The following is a 15,740-nucleotide window of genomic DNA, read 5'->3' as shown; positions in this document are numbered from 1 at the left end:
ATGTCACATTGAAAACATGGATTTGTTGGTTAGACTGCTTTCATCTCTCTGGGGCAACTCAAATGTTTATGTATCCAACAATTTTTTTTTCAATGCGGATGATACACATATTTACTATTTAAAAAAGTATTTGTTTTTTCATTTTCCACGGTGATCTTTCCTTTCTTTTTTTAATGTTTTAGATGGTGCCCTAATTGCGCATTATGAATTTATCATTGAAACTTTTTTTCTCTTTCCAATTTTGAGGGGGAAATTTTGTGATTTCACCTTAGTGTAATTTTGACAAGGAATAGGGCATAGGTGGCTTTGTGGATAACATTTCCCGATCTCTTGGGACTAGATGACATTGTTGGGAGATACGACGATCTGTCCAAGTGTGTGAATGAGCGAAATGAAAAGCTCCAGATAACCCTGACCCGCTCGCTGAGTGTGCAGGACGGCCTGGACGAGATGCTGGACTGGATGGCAGGTGTGGAGAGTTCTCTGAAGGAACAAGGCCAAGTGCCCTTGAACTCTGCTGCTCTTCAGGATGTCATCAGCAAGCACATTGTAAGTGACCAGGAAAAAAGAAAATAAATAACGCCACTTTTAGGTTAAGAAAACACACAGATAAGCTCCCAGGATACACAAATTTAAGGAGATAGAAAAACAGACATTTTATGAATATACCAGTACCTGTGGAAAGCAGTGCTTGCACAAAAGCAAATGTATAAAGTGATTTTTCTATGGCGTACAGGAAGAGTTTTTGTATCCTTTTTCATGAATAGTATTCACTGTAGAGGGCTTACACGTACATTGAGTCCTGTCTAATTTAGCCTTGCTTCAGCCAGCTGCACGTGAGGTTAATCAGATCAATCTTGTTGTTGTCTAGCCTTTTAAAAATTAGGACCGTGGATAATCCCCAGGCCCCATTAGATCCCAGGGGTTGCTGAGTGGCAGCCACCTCCTGCCTCGAGCAGGCCACTAGCCAGCTGTTCTCTCCTCTCCCTTGAAGAGATTTGGGATGGGATTCCTCAAGGGAGAGATCAGACTTGTCAGTTAGTCCTATCCGTTGACCTTCCTTAGTCACAGTTTGTTCAAGCTAATGTTGTTATGGACAGTAAATTTTCGAGACTCCGGGACATTATTTGTAAACATCCTTATAAAACATATGCCCTGGTTGGATTCATTTCAGATGATGGAACAGGACATCGCGAGTCGCCAGAGCAGCATGAATGCCATGAACGAGAAAGTGAAGAAATTTATGGAAACAACAGATCCATCTACCGCATCCTCGCTGCAAGCCAAAATGAAGGACTTGTCTGTTCGGTTTTCAGAAGCAAGTCATACACACAAGGAGAAACTGGCCAGCATGGAGGAGCTGAAAACCAAAGTAGAACGGTTTGAGAGCCTCTCAGAAAAGCTTCAGACATTTTTAGAGACAAAAACTCAGGCTCTCTCGGAGGCAGATGTGCCAGGAAAAGATGTTACAGAACTGTCTCAGTATATGCAGGTATGCCTTCCGTAGTATTCACGAGCTGATCAAGCAAAGTAACAATTAAGACAAGCGCATACATTTACTGGCAGAATTATAATTCGCCATCATCATTTCAGCTGCTGATGGATTCGTAAAGATCTCTGCTTTCCTCCTTTAAAAATCACAAACCCCAACATCTCCTTGAAGCCTTTGCTGGCTGCACTTTTCACATATCATAGGCAATATAAGCTTCTTTTTAAAAAATATGTTTTGTTTTTAAATATGTATTTTTTATTGATTTCAGAGAGGAAAGGAGAGGGAGAAGGAGAGAGAGAGAGAAACATCAATGATGAGAGAGAATCACTGATCGGCTGCCTCCTGCACGCCCCCTACTGGAGATTGAGCCCGAAACACTGGCATGTGCCCTTGACCGGAACTTAACCTGGAACCCTTCAGTCTGTAGGCCAACAACGCTCTATCCACTGAGCCAAACCGGCTAGGGCTAAAAATATGTTTTTTTAAATTGATTTCAGAGAGGAAGGGAGGGGGAGAGAGAGATGGAAACATCAGTGATGAGAGAGAATCACTGATCGGCTGCCTCCTGCACACCCCCTATGGGGGATCATGTGCCCTGACTGGGAATTGAACCCTGACCTCCTGGTTCATAGGTCTATGCTCAACCACTGAGCCAAACTGGCTGGGCAATATAAGCTTCTTATGTGCAGCACTCACAAAAGGACAGATGTAAAGAGTGCCTTTTTAAATTAAATGAAGCTTACTGTGTTCCTCTTCACACAGCCTGCTTGCATGTTTATTTATATTTAGAGTACTGACTACGGGGCAGGATTATTCTCATGAGAGATTCGTGTCCCATGCATACCTCTTGATGGAATGTCTTTTGAAGATTTAGCAACATCTTACTTACATTGATTGACTATCTAAATGCTTTGTAGGAATCGACTTCTGAATTCTTAGAACACAAAAAAGATCTTGAAGTTTTGCAGAGTCTCTTAAAGGAGATATCCAACCATGGCTTACCAGGTGATAAGGCCCTGGTGTTTGAAAAAACAAATAATTTGTCAAAGAAATTCAAAGAAATGGAGGATACCATCAAAGAAAAGTAAGCACCACTTAAGAAGCTGGATTTTATTCTGCATGATACTAATTAGAATACATTATTTATATTTACTTATATAGAAACCTGAAACAATTTTGAAAACTTGTGCATAAGCATCAACTTTATAAGTGCCTTTACATTAATATTTTTTTGCGATTAAAATTAAATGTATTTTTGTTAAAATATTTAGGAGGGCAACTCAAGACTTCTTACATAAAAGTAGAGAGCATTAATGTAAGGAAAATGTGGTGGTAGTGTATTACTGAAAATAACCTTAACTCACTATAGTGTCTGAAGCCTTTGGCAAATACCATTTTTTATTTGCAAAGGCAGAAATAACCTTGAAAAGACAGCCCATGGTTCATTGCTTTATGGGCTCAATTCAGAAGCTGGCTTTTTTTTTTTTTTTTTTTTAATAACAGTTTACTTTCTTAGGAGTCGTAGCTAATACATGACTCTATGAATAAACAAGATAAGAAACAATAGAAGGAACCTAAGTTGAGCTAAAAAAGCTGTCTAGAGATAAGCCTTGTGACTGAACTTTTATATTTCTGATCTCATGCTAGTTTAGAATACATAGTACATCTGGTTTTGCTAAAATTTATACAGAAGACCCCCCCCCCCCAAATAGAAAATAATTACTTCTCTTTCAAGTATTTGTTATTTCTTCATAATTCTCTACTTAAAACTTTTGACTGTTGTCTGAACTACTCAGAGAGCTATATTTTCCATCTTGTCATATCACATTTAATTCACATATTACACAGAAGAAACAGTCTTCATTTTCTTAGGTAAACTCTAGGTTGTTTCTTTCAAATGGATTCAGTTTTAAAACCATGTAGTCATCAGTAATTCGTCCAGCTGGAGTAGACTTTTATCTGCCAATATTCCACACACTTGCACATGTGCACATGTTACCCACATGTTGTCCACGTTCCAAATGGAACTGTCTTCACAGCTGTTCATGTGCTAGGCATGGGCCCTCCCTCCGAGGTGCTGAGGTACAGAAAGATCCATATAGTTAACCGTGGAGCTTCCAGAATCTCTGTAGGGGAGGCACCCCTTAAAACTTTTCAGTCACTAGGTCTTACCTCTTTTGGTGACTGGAATATGTGTGTTCTAAGGCACCTGCTTTCAGCCATCCACTGAAGTGACTGTAGTATGGTGTAGAAACCACTAGGTGGCGGTACGTTTCCCCTCATGTCTGTGATGTGTAAATGTTTCCCTCTGGCAGTAAGCACCATATAAAGTGGACAGATCAAAGCTCATTGAATCTAAATAATGTTAAAACTGTTTATATAGCCTTAGAGCGTATGTAGCCTTATAGAGTGCCTTTACATATGGGTTACAGATTTCTTTACTTCTCCTAACTTTATCTGTGGACCCTGCCTGTGAGAAATAGACAAAGAGATTTCACTTCCCACCTATAAACCTTTCCTCCTGTATCAAATGGTTAGAGCGTATGTGGGGGAAGATTTTTTTTTTCTTGATATTAAGCCCAATGTGAGAATGATTACTTATTAGTAATTAGCTCTTTGGAGCATGCGCTCTCCATGGCTTAAATTCCTCAAATGGTTTCTGTTACGTAGAAAAGAAGCTGTGTCTTCTTGTCAAGGACAGATGGACGCCTTCCAAGTCCTCGTTAAATCATTAAAGTCCTGGATCAAAGAAACAACAGAAAGAGTTCCCATCGTACAGCCTTCCTTCGGTGCAGAGGATTTAGAAAAATCTTTGGAAGAAACTAAGGTGAATCATTGTATCAAATACTCATTTCTCATTTGCCTGTGTCAGTAATTAGAGGTTAAGATTAACAGTGGTTTCCTGTTATTTAGCATCACGTAAGTTAGAGCCTCATGCACGTACAACATATTTTGGTGATATTTGGAAATCAGTGAATGGGGTTAACCAATCCTCTTGAGGAATTAATTTGTGTGTTTTAAGAGATATATTAGTGAGTTGCTGACTCTTAAAGTATCTAAGTTTCCTTCTCCACCAAGTCTTTGCTTAGTTTCAGCTATTTTTTACACCATTTCTTATAATGTTAAGTAAAAGAATCGCTCTTTAAGTCAACATTTTACTGTAGCTTGGAGATGCCACTATAACTAGTATTTGAAAGTGAAAGTGATTTGAATCTCTAGTGCAAAGTGTACAAGATTTTTGTCATTTGGCTCATCAAAACCTACGACCAGTTATGCCAATTTTTATATTCCAAATCTGTAGAGGTGTGTGTTTTTTAAAAATCCATTGAAATTTCCATGATTAAAACTTGCTATTAAGTGGAATTCTGAATTCCCTTAAAAAAAATGTTTCCAGTACATTTCTTCTTGTAGCTTGACCGTTACCTAGCATAGTTTTCCGTGCTTACAGTTGACAGTTTAGAACCTATGGCAGCGAGGAGTAGCTGACTTCCACGGTGGCTGGGTGCAGAATGCAAGCTGGACCCCACTTCCCTCTCACTGCTAACAGCGTTAACAGTCACCTGGGCTGTCGGAGCAAGTAGGGATGGTGCCTTTTTCCTCCACCCACTCCCCCATGAATCAGGACCCACGATCATCATTGTTTTAAGACATGTTTAAGAAATTTGGATTATAATGTGTAACTTCGAAAATATTACAAAGACTGAAAAATAATGTGTTTTTATACCTCAAGAAATTACAAGAGAAGTGGAGTTTGAAAGCACCAGAGATTCAGAAAGTAAACGACAGTGGGATTTCACTATGTAACCTAATAAGTGCCGTGACTACGCCTGCAAAGGCAATAGCAGCAGTTAAATCAGGTATGTGCTTCATTGATATTCATGGCAAAAACCATAAGAATTGGGCCCACTCGTGTGAATTTTATTTGTGTGTGTTACTTTCTAGATTTTAATGCATAAACTAATCTCAGAAATACGAAGGGAAAGTGACAAGAAAGATGGCATCTTAACCTCTATTAGAGGTTAAGATTAATAGTGCCATGGAAAAGTATCTGTACTCATCACATTTCAAATCCCTCTATGTTTTATTTTATGAAAGACTGCAGCTAAAACGTAGCCAAATTAATCTGTAAGAATAGAAAACAACATATTGGGGAAGTGGAAAGATCACATTTCAATTTGTTGGGGTTTTTTCTAACCTTAATTAATAGGGATGTAAAAATTCTCTTAGAAATAATTGATAAAGAAATGAGCCTGGTCTCCTGGGAGAGAAGAAGTGAGGGAAGGAAACAGGTTCTTTTCTGTAGAGTGGACCTTTCATTCTATTCCCATCTGCTTTTATTCCTTCCACGATTCCCAAAGAAAACCGGTATATAATAGTTTAACCAGTATATCCGAATCACAGTCTTTTTCACTCCCCTCAATAGAAAGGGAGACTCATGGATGAATAGTGTTTCTAAAATTAATTTAGGTTGTGGGAATAGTTTTTAATTTAAAACATAATTATATTGTTGTCAATATCGGGTTTTCTTTTTAAACCCAAGAATAGACAGAAGGCAGATCACATATCTTGAGTTTCTGAGAGTTTCTGTGGTTTATCTGTCCTGCCCAGCCCCCAGCTGTCCCCATTGTGAGGGACATTCAGCTGGGCCTCTCGACCAAGCATTTATTCCGCTCTATTAATCCCATTTCAGGGAACCCTCATATTATATATGGAGTGATGATCTCTCCTTTCTCTCTCAATCAGACTTCCTGAAACGTCAAGTTTATTTTTAAGAAAAGGAATTCTATTGTGTTAGTTCTTTATGTTCACTTTATATTGGCAACAGTAAAAAAAACCATTTTTTTTCTATTCTTGATAACTACTAAACATAGTAGGAATAATTCTTGAGCACTTCCATCTGCAATGCCTTTCTGTGTGATATTTTTAAAAAGGGACAAAATTTAGGTGAAGATTCAGATATTTAAATGTTTTTGTTTGTTTGGACTCCTTCTCATGTGGTTCGTTTTGGGATATGTCTCTGTGTTTTGGGTAGGTAGCCAATGCATACGTGAATGAGAAAGTCTAATTATTTGTTTAACATGTTGATGATGAAAAAGGTACCAATGCTACATGTTTATATAATTAAAGAGAAAGAATAATTACTGCTCACCGAGCCATGCCTATTTTGTAGGCAATAGGTTTACTGTGTTTAATTCTCACAGTGGTCTCACAAGATAGGTATTATGGTCCCCACCAGTGTGGTGAAGTGGTGATTAACTTGCCCCGTCACACAGCTCGTAATTAGTGGGACTGGGATTAACATTCAGGTGAGTTGGAAGCCAGAGCCCAAGTATTCAGAGCCACTGGGCTCTCCTCTCTCTCTGTTGACATAATGTGAGTTTAGTAATAGGGATTTTTTTTAAAACTTTTTTCCATCATGTCTTTTTACATCCCTCTGCCTCTGTTCAACCCATGCGAACACGAAGTACCTGCATCAGACAGTTTTCAGTTCCTTAAGTGAGGCAGACGTTCTTTTTGTCTAATTGTGTATGCTTTGTGCAACACACATATTGAGCGACTTCTGAGCTTCAGAGACTTTATCATCTGTCATTAAAGTAACTTTACCAACAAAGAAACTTTATCACAAAATTGTATTATTATAAGTGTATATTTAATGAGTAACGTATAGTAGTATACTCTAAATTTACTGAAACTAATGTTTAAGATGATCATGTTACCATTGTAAGATTAAATTTTGTATAGAAGAGAGGATATGGCTTGATCTTTAAATTTTGGATATTCAATTTTGAAATTGAATCGTACAGGGTGTCCCAAAATATGTGTACACACTTTGAATGATTATAAAGTCAGTATTTATTAACATGCAGTTAATTTTCAAAATTTAAAAGAATCTACAGAAATGAATAATTCTTTTGGTCAATGCCTATTTTCAAATTGATGACCCTTCTGGTCCAGGCACTGCTGATAACACAAACCAATGGAATCACAAACATCAAGAATCATTTCGTTCAGTATTTATGCATTTCAGTTCATCCACTGTTGCTGGTTTTGTACCATAAACTTTATCTTTTATGTATTCCTCTAAAAAAAGTCTAGCAGCACTTCAAGATATTTGTTCTTTGATCAAAGTTTAATCTGGCTTCACCTGTTATTTAAAATCAGTTAAACCTGAAATGGAGTGAAAATTAAGTGAGTTATCAGCTGTTAAAGTGTGTAACATTTTTTGGGGGGTTACCTATATTTTACATTTTTAAGTAGTAATAAAATGTTTAAATGATTACTGCTTACAGGGGTTTGATTTAACGTCATCTACTATTAATGTATAGAAATACTATGGAAATTTATGACGAGTGACTTCAGTGTTAATATTTTTGCAGGTGGAGTAATATTAAATGGTGAAGGGACAGCCACAGATACTCAGGAAATTTTGGCAAATAAAGGTGAATAGTAACTCTAAGTGCTTATTGATTAAAATAAATGGGTCTTCTTTTTTGAGAGGAGATCTTTTTAGAGGTATACAGTGGTTATCTTGACATTTCAAACTTGAGTTAAAATGGTATTAACATAATAGTCCCATTAGTGAAATCCAGCAGTTTAGTTTTGCATTTGGTTATGTTTCCTTCTTTTAGGTTAATTTGTGCTATTTTGTCACTTGACATATTATTTAAGCTACTTCCTTGAGTTTGATACCTGAAGAATTAATAAGTAATATTTCATGGTTTTGGTTTTTTATTCTATTTTAAATGTCTGTTTCATTCCACTTGTATTATCTAATGTCCCTAAATTATTTGTCATTAAATAGCATTATAAGATGATCTAACCTTTTACTTCTAAAATTCTATCACTTGATTGTAGTAGGCTTAATATTAACAAAGTAGAAGGGAATATCATATAAAGCCAACATTTCTTTATAGAGCTCTACTCTAAACCTCTTGAAAACATGTCCTAAAAATGTAATAATTTTTCTTATTCTTAGGATTAACATCTATTAAAAAAGACATGACTGACATAAGCCACAGTTATGAAGATCTTGGCCTCTTACTTAAGGACAAAATAGCCGAACTGAGTACTAAACTCACCAAATTGCAAAAGGCTCAGGAAGAATCAAGTGCAATGATGCAGTGGTTACAGAAGATGAACAAAACTGCAGCAAAATGGCATCAGGCACCTACACCTACAGATACCGAAGCTGTGAAGACCCAAGTTGAGCAGAATAAGGTATATTCTGGAGACTTCCTGAAGACACGAAAGAGAACAGACTGGTGTTCAGAAGTGGTGAGCCCTGGTGCTCAGGAGGCCTATTCTGATTTCTTGCTCCATATACTTCAGCAAATAATTGGCCAGTTTTGTTTAATGTGCCTTTATGTAGAGATTGATTACACCAATCACCTATTTTTGCACACAGACATTATAAAGATGAGTGAACTGTTGGGTATAAGCAATGTTGCCACCTTTAAATCAGTTTAAGTCCGGGATTTTAACCCGTCAGCTATTGGGAAAGATTTATGTAAAGGCTAAGTGTATTAGGGATCTGTTCTGTCTAGTATGAAATAGGGGAGCTCATGCTTCCCCATTCTTTCATAGACAGTATTTCTTTCTACAACTGTCCATATTGGGAAAATGGTTTTACAGTGAGGCAATGATGGCAAAAATGTCTACAAACTCTAACCTATATTTGAACTCTATATTGTATTGTCCAGAAAAATGCCTATTCACTAGCACATTCTCAAATCTGGCAGTCTTTGTCACCAGATGTTTGATTCATCTGATAAGGATTTTATTTTATCTATTTTTTAATTGAATTTATTGGGGTGACATTGGTTCACGAAACCATACAGGTTTCAACAAAACATCATCTGCACACTGCATTGTGTACCCATCACCCCAAGCAAAGTCTCTCCCCGACCCCATTTCCCGCCCTTTGCCCACCTCCCACCTGTGATGATCTTGTTAATTTCAATCTTTCTGATGTCACCTTCCTTTTTTCCCAAAAGGAGGAGTTGTTTCAGAATAATATGAAATTCTTCCTAGGTAATGGGGATGAGTCGTTATCTCTGTAGCGATAGCATTTCTCTTTGGGATTCTTTTATCAGATGATTGAAGACTAGTAGGAGCAGGAAAGGAAAGTAACTGTTGAATCCAGGTCCTCACCCGCTTCGGCATTTCATGGTGGAATTTCTCCTCTTTTGGTCATGCTAGAGAAAACGTTCCCTATCGAAATTGTGTTCTTGTCTTTTGATGTAGACATACTTTAATGCAGTTACTTAATTTTTTTTTCCTCCTTCTTAGTCATTTGAGGCAGAACTGAAACAAAATGTAAACAAAGTGCAGGAGTTGAAAGACAAATTGACAGAGCTGCTGGAGGAGAACCCAGACACTCCTGAGGCCGCCAAATGGAAACAGATGTTGACAGAAATAGGTATGTTATGTTACACCGACTCCATGAACAGAAGCTCAGTCTTTTTTCCCCCCTAATCCTAATCTTTATCAGAAAACATTTATCCAACAGCCTCATTTATTTGACAGTTTCACAGTCTATTTTTGCATATATAAAAGTGTCATTTCAAATTAAATTGTGCTAACTTGGCATTATTTTATCTTGTGGGTCTTTTTTGGATTTTTGCTAAACACAGTGATTAAATTTATTTTTATGAAGAAGGTAGACACTAGTCAATAACATGCTGTGCGATGAGTAACATGTTTTCATTATTGCTTATTTTTTACTAGATTTTTGGTGCTTCTAATTGTTTATGCTGTATTATATTTTAATGTAAATGTTCCTTTTAGTTTATTTGTCTGAAAAAAGGTAGGCTCCCTTCTCTTCCACGGGGTTCCCTTTGGGACTCCTCTAGCTCCTACTTTATGTTCTTCTTCTCTTCCCCAACCAGTATTAAAAAGTAGCTCCCCTCAGAAGTCTCATGGTTTTGCCTCCAGAGTTATCCTCCCATATCAGTCCTGCCCCTATATAAACTGTTCCTCCTAGGTAAAGAATCTTCACAAGCCCAATTATCTTATCACCCCTGTTCATTATAACAATATGGAAAATGAGTGTAAGACAATGATACCAGTTTTCCCACTGCATAGAATTGCTTTTCAGAGTTCAGTGAGTTAGTGTGTGTACAGCACAGATGAATAGTACCTGACACATAATGTTGTGTGTTTGCTTTGATGATAATAAGAATTATTTTACTTTCAATCATTCCATTATTTTTAGCTAAAGATTAGACTCAGATATGCCGTGATATATTTAGAAATCTATACGTGTGTTTTCATTATCCTAAGGGACCTTAATGTTCAACGGTGTATTTAATCCAACTATAGAGAGTCCTGTTGCATTATAATGAATTGTCCCTAATTCAGTGGCTCTCACCTGGGATATCAGAGCTACTTGGGGGAATATTATTAAGATTTTACAATAGGAGTGGGAGTGAAGAATGTGTATTTCAAAAAAGTTTCCTGATAAGATTTAGATATTTCTTCCTCTCAATTTATTGTTTTAATTGCATTACTATTTTGTTAGACTGTGTGACTACAACGTGCCCTATAGAATGATGCCATTAGACAGGATTTTGGGGAGGGGTCTATTAAAATCAGGCCTTTAGTATATGGTATGCTAGGTGAAAAAATCCATCAAATCAACCAATTCTATCCCTCAGTGAATGTTTATTGAGTGACTGTTGTGTTCCAGTGCTGGGCAGTAACTTGGCTTCAGGAGCAGGCCGTGAGGAGGTGGGGAGGACAGGAACAGCTTCCTAGCAGAGGGTAAAATCCAGAGGAGTGGGAAGGAAGGGGAGACCTGGGATACATGGAGAGGAGGTAGAGCATGCCAGTACGGGCCTGTATGAGCAGAAGCCAGTTCGGTGATATTGGTTAAGATCAGCAGGGCTAGATCTGAGGATTCATCTTGAAGTGCAAACCCTCTAAGATTAGTAGACAAGGGTCAGTTTGTGGGAGGCCCTGAATGTCAATCAGAGGTCTTCAGATTTTATCATCTGTGGTGAGGAGTTAGTTATTCAAGAATTTTAGCCTAGGAAGTGACATATTTAAAAGTGATTTGTTTTTGTTTTTGTTTGTGTGAGAGAGAGAAATTATTGTAGAACCAAATGGATTGCAGCTGAGAAACACTAATGGCAGGGAAAGTAGTTAGAAGATTGGTAGTCTGGGTCATTTCAGTAGTTCTCAAAGTATGTACATGGGAGCAGCAGCCACAGCAGCACCTGGGAACAGGTTAGAAATGCAAAATTTCAGGCCCCAGGTCAGACCTCCTGAATCAGAAACTCTGGGGGTGGGCCCAGCAACCTCTGTTAATCATCCTTCCAGGTGATTTTAATGCAGCTAAAATTTGAGAAACACTGGTCTAGGCCAGTGGTCATTAGTCAACAGAGCCAAATATCAACAGTACAACGATATAAATTTCTTTTGAGAGCCTAATTTTTTAAACTTAAACTTCTAACTCCACTTCTTCAAAATAGACTCGCCCAGGCCATGGTATTTTGTGGAAGAGCCACACTCAAGGGGCCAAAGAGCCGCATGTGGCTCGCGAGCCGCAGTTTGCAGACCACGGGTCTAGGCAAACCATGGTGAAGACCAAAATGGAGTTAGGGCATTGGAAATGTAAAGGACAGGTTTGAGGTTTTAGGACAAAGGATATAGGAGAGTCATAAAAGAACATTCTGAATTTTTGCATCTCAGTGACATGGCAGAGAGAGAATAACCTTTGAAAGAAATCTAAACGTCAGAAAAGTCCACAAATTTTGATAGGAGCATAGTGAGTTTTAAAATTTTTTATTAAATGTATTGGGGTGACATTGGTTAATGAGATTACATAGGTTTCAAATGTACAATTCTATGATACATCATCTGTATATATTATATTGTGTGTTCACCACCCCAAGTCGAGTAATGAGGTTTGTTTTGTTTTTTTAAATGTTGAGTTTAAAGAGGTAGTGAGATTTCTTAGTGTAATTTTCAAGCAGCTGGTTACTAACATGCAACTTGAATAGAAGAGAATGATTGAGTACAGATAAAAAATTTGGGGGGTCACGGCCCTGGCCGGGTAGCTGAGTTAGAGTGTCGTCCCGATACACCAAGGTTGCAGGTTTGATCGCCGCTGAGGGCATTTACAAGAATCAACCAATGAATGCACAAATAAGTGGAACAACAAATCAATGCTTCTCTCTCTCTCTCTCTCTCATCAATAAATTAAAAATTAAAAAAAAAAAGGAATCACTTGCCTAGAACTGATCATTGGAGATTTAATATTAAACAAAAGAATTAATGTCCATTGTCCTAGCCGGTCAGTTATAGTTGGTTTAACAGACTCTAGAGAACTTCTAGAAGGAATGAGGGAGCTCAGGATCCTGTTTGCTTTAAGGAATATTCCATATTCTGTGTTATCTTCTAACATCGGATTCAAATTTACTTTCCTCCTACTTCAGTTGACCCACAACCATCAGGGCCATAAAATCTGTATCAATAAATGCAATTCTCTTAGCTTAGACTTTAATCAACTCTGTAAGAAGAGTTATAAATACAGAATGATAGCTATTATATGTCATTTTGAGTCACATCCTGCCGTCTTCCTAGATATAGTCATGTTAAATGTATAAAAACCAAACACCAGTTTTCTGTTTTCTTTCAGACTCTAAGTGGCAAGAACTCAATCAGTTGACAGTTGATAGACAACAAAAACTGGAAGAATCCTCTAATAATCTAACTCAGTTCCAGACCGGAGAGGCTCAGTTAAAACAGTGGCTTGTGGAAAAAGAACTGATGGTCAGTGTTCTTGGGCCCTTGTCCATTGACCCAAATATGCTAAACACACAAAGGCAGCAGGTGCAGGTGAGTATTACTTGACTTAACAAGACAAATGTTTTCATCACAAATATATTAGCTTTGGAGAGTATGTGCTTTCAGTGCTGTGGAGTGTATTTGTAATGTCTCCGATGCCCCTAAGACACCGTCCTGAGGTTAATGATAAACCCCAGAGGACTAAAGCTGTGAGGCATCCCAGAGTAGCATACTGAGCCCGGGAGTGGGTTAAGTCCCTTGATCATTTCATTTGGATTATGGTTTGTGCAGACCCTGTTACAAAGGGCCGTCTTTGAAGTGTTAATGTGATTGTATAAGTAATAACATTTTTATGAGAAGCTAGTATATGCTTTTTATTGTTTAGAAATGACTCCTTTGAGGTTTTGTTTATTTTGAGCATGATAGTAGATAAGGAAACTTGTAAACTTCATGCAATACAGTCTTGACGGGGGTGGGGGTATGGAGGGGGAGAAACTGAATAAGAGGAGAAAGAATAAGGGAAGCCGAGAGGGAACCTTGAAACCCAGGGGGTTAGTTAGACTAGACTAATTATAAGTGAATAAATCCACAAGGGGAAAAACATCCATAAAATTTAAGGCGGCTGGAATCGCAGAAGCTCTGTTGGGGTTGCGGTGAGATTTCTGTATGGGTGAGGAGTGGTGTTAGAGCAAAGAGGCTGATCCTGAACTTGAAAGATACAAACCCATGTACATTCGCCATGTGAAGAGGATGGAAACAAAAGCTGTACATAAACATTTAGGGAGAAATAATCGCCCCCAATCCTGGTAGTCTCTCAGAGGTAGATAAAATATTGTACTAAAGAAAAATAAAATCTTTGGATCTTCTATTTTATAACGAGAGCCAATGTTGAGCTTGCACATTCTGAGCAACATGATTTAAAACCGTGATTATAAAGACTGTCAATAAATCTTACGTTCAAAGAAACCTTTGTAAATCAATGCACCATGAGTTAATCTAGTCTAACTCCCTTTGGTGTAAAATGCTGTAATTTTTAAAACCCTTCAAAGAAAAAAGTACAAGTAGGAAAACAACAAATCTGTGTTAGTGTGGTGGGAACTTGTCCAATAGCAGTGTTTTCCTTTTATATGAAAATTCGTACATGAATTTTTGTTCCTTTTGCCCAGTCTGCTGAAAATATTTATCCGCCTTGTTTTCCCCTTTGGGGGATCTTATTTTGGGCAAAATGGTATCTCTGTGAAGTACCAGAGCTTTTTGGATTACTTTTTAAGGTAATTGCACTGCCCTCAAAATCAAAAGTAGGAAAGTAGTAGCTAAACCTCAAAAAGAAAAACTAGGTAAGTAGCATTTCTGTCTCTTTAGAAACTTAGAGCTCTGTTTTCTGCATTTAATTATTTAATGATTTGAGTGTTTATTTACCCTCATTTCCTCTTTACCTTAGATTCTGCTGCAAGAATTTGATACCCGGAAACCTCAGTATGAGCAGCTCACGGCAGCGGGCCAGGGCATTCTGAGCCGACCTGGTGAACACCCTGCTTTCCATGGGATTGTGAGAGAGCAGCTAGCAGCTGTGACCCAGAAATGGGACAGCCTCACAGGACAGTTGAGTGACAGATGTGACTGGATCGACCAAGCCATTGTCAAAAGCACACAGTATCAAAGCCTGCTGAGAAGCCTTTCTGATAAACTGGGGGATTTGGACGACAAACTCAGCAGCAGTGTGGCTGTGAGCACACACCCTGATGCTATGAGCCAGCAGTTGGAAACAGCCCAAAAAATGAAGCAGGAAATAGAGCAGGAGGCGAAGCAGATACAAGCGGCCCAGGCCCTCTGTGAGGAGTTGTCAGCCCTGGTTAAAGAGGAGTACCTGAAAGCAGAACTCAGTAGGCAGCTAGAAGGCATCTTAAAGTCATTCAAGGATATCGAACAAAGAGCAGGTTTGTCTCTCTTCTTTTCACACATCTATTTCCTGGAAATAGAGATCTTAGGTGGTCTATTCCCAAGCTGTTGCCAGGAATCTGGGATCCTAGAGAGAATCTGTCCCCATCGGGAGCATATGTGAAGAGGAGGCCGCTCACACGAGTGTGTGTGTGGAGCGCAGGTGTGTTCATGGACACACACAGTGAGGGTCGTTCCACCCAGACAGTGGAGGGACAGTGTTGGCAAAATCCCCTTAACGAAGGAAGGCCCATTCACATTCCAGGTATTCCACTTTGATTTTTAAAAAAATGTAAACATTGTTGCTGTGTGACAGACCTGTGTCACCAGCTAAACAGATGAATACCGTTATCGAAAAGGCGTTGCCTCATTTTCTCATCTGTCAGAAGTCCGCATTTCTAGAGAAATGTGTGAAAGAGAAGCATGTGGCTCTGCTTTCCTCCCACCTCCTGTGGCCCCGATTCCGTGACATGTGGACCAGGGCTTGTCCCAGGCAGCAGCAGTGAGTTACATCAGAGGG

At 38.4% G+C, this 15,740-nt stretch overlaps 1 protein-coding gene across 2 annotated transcripts in view; it reads left to right on the top strand.

The window, feature by feature from the left end:
- DST (dystonin) overlaps nucleotides 1-15,740 on the top strand; it is a 438,404-nt gene that overhangs the window by 325,758 nt on the left and 96,906 nt on the right. For both annotated transcript variants that reach the window (XM_008161813.3, XM_008161974.3), the window contains 10 exons: nucleotides 341-549; nucleotides 1,175-1,492; nucleotides 2,410-2,576; nucleotides 4,163-4,319; nucleotides 5,223-5,349; nucleotides 7,870-7,932; nucleotides 8,469-8,710; nucleotides 9,782-9,911; nucleotides 13,134-13,333; nucleotides 14,724-15,219. In XM_008161813.3, the coding sequence (XP_008160035.2) occupies nucleotides 341-549; nucleotides 1,175-1,492; nucleotides 2,410-2,576; nucleotides 4,163-4,319; nucleotides 5,223-5,349; nucleotides 7,870-7,932; nucleotides 8,469-8,710; nucleotides 9,782-9,911; nucleotides 13,134-13,333; nucleotides 14,724-15,219 (2,109 nt within the window). The remainder of the gene's footprint in view (nucleotides 1-340; nucleotides 550-1,174; nucleotides 1,493-2,409; nucleotides 2,577-4,162; nucleotides 4,320-5,222; nucleotides 5,350-7,869; nucleotides 7,933-8,468; nucleotides 8,711-9,781; nucleotides 9,912-13,133; nucleotides 13,334-14,723; nucleotides 15,220-15,740) is intronic.

The sequence above is a fragment of the Eptesicus fuscus genome, chromosome 10 (assembly GCF_027574615.1).
Source record: "Eptesicus fuscus isolate TK198812 chromosome 10, DD_ASM_mEF_20220401, whole genome shotgun sequence".
Taxonomy (NCBI): Eukaryota; Metazoa; Chordata; class Mammalia; order Chiroptera; family Vespertilionidae; genus Eptesicus; species Eptesicus fuscus.
Note: the sequence above shows the minus strand (reverse complement) of the source record. Positions and strands in the feature narration are given on the sequence as shown.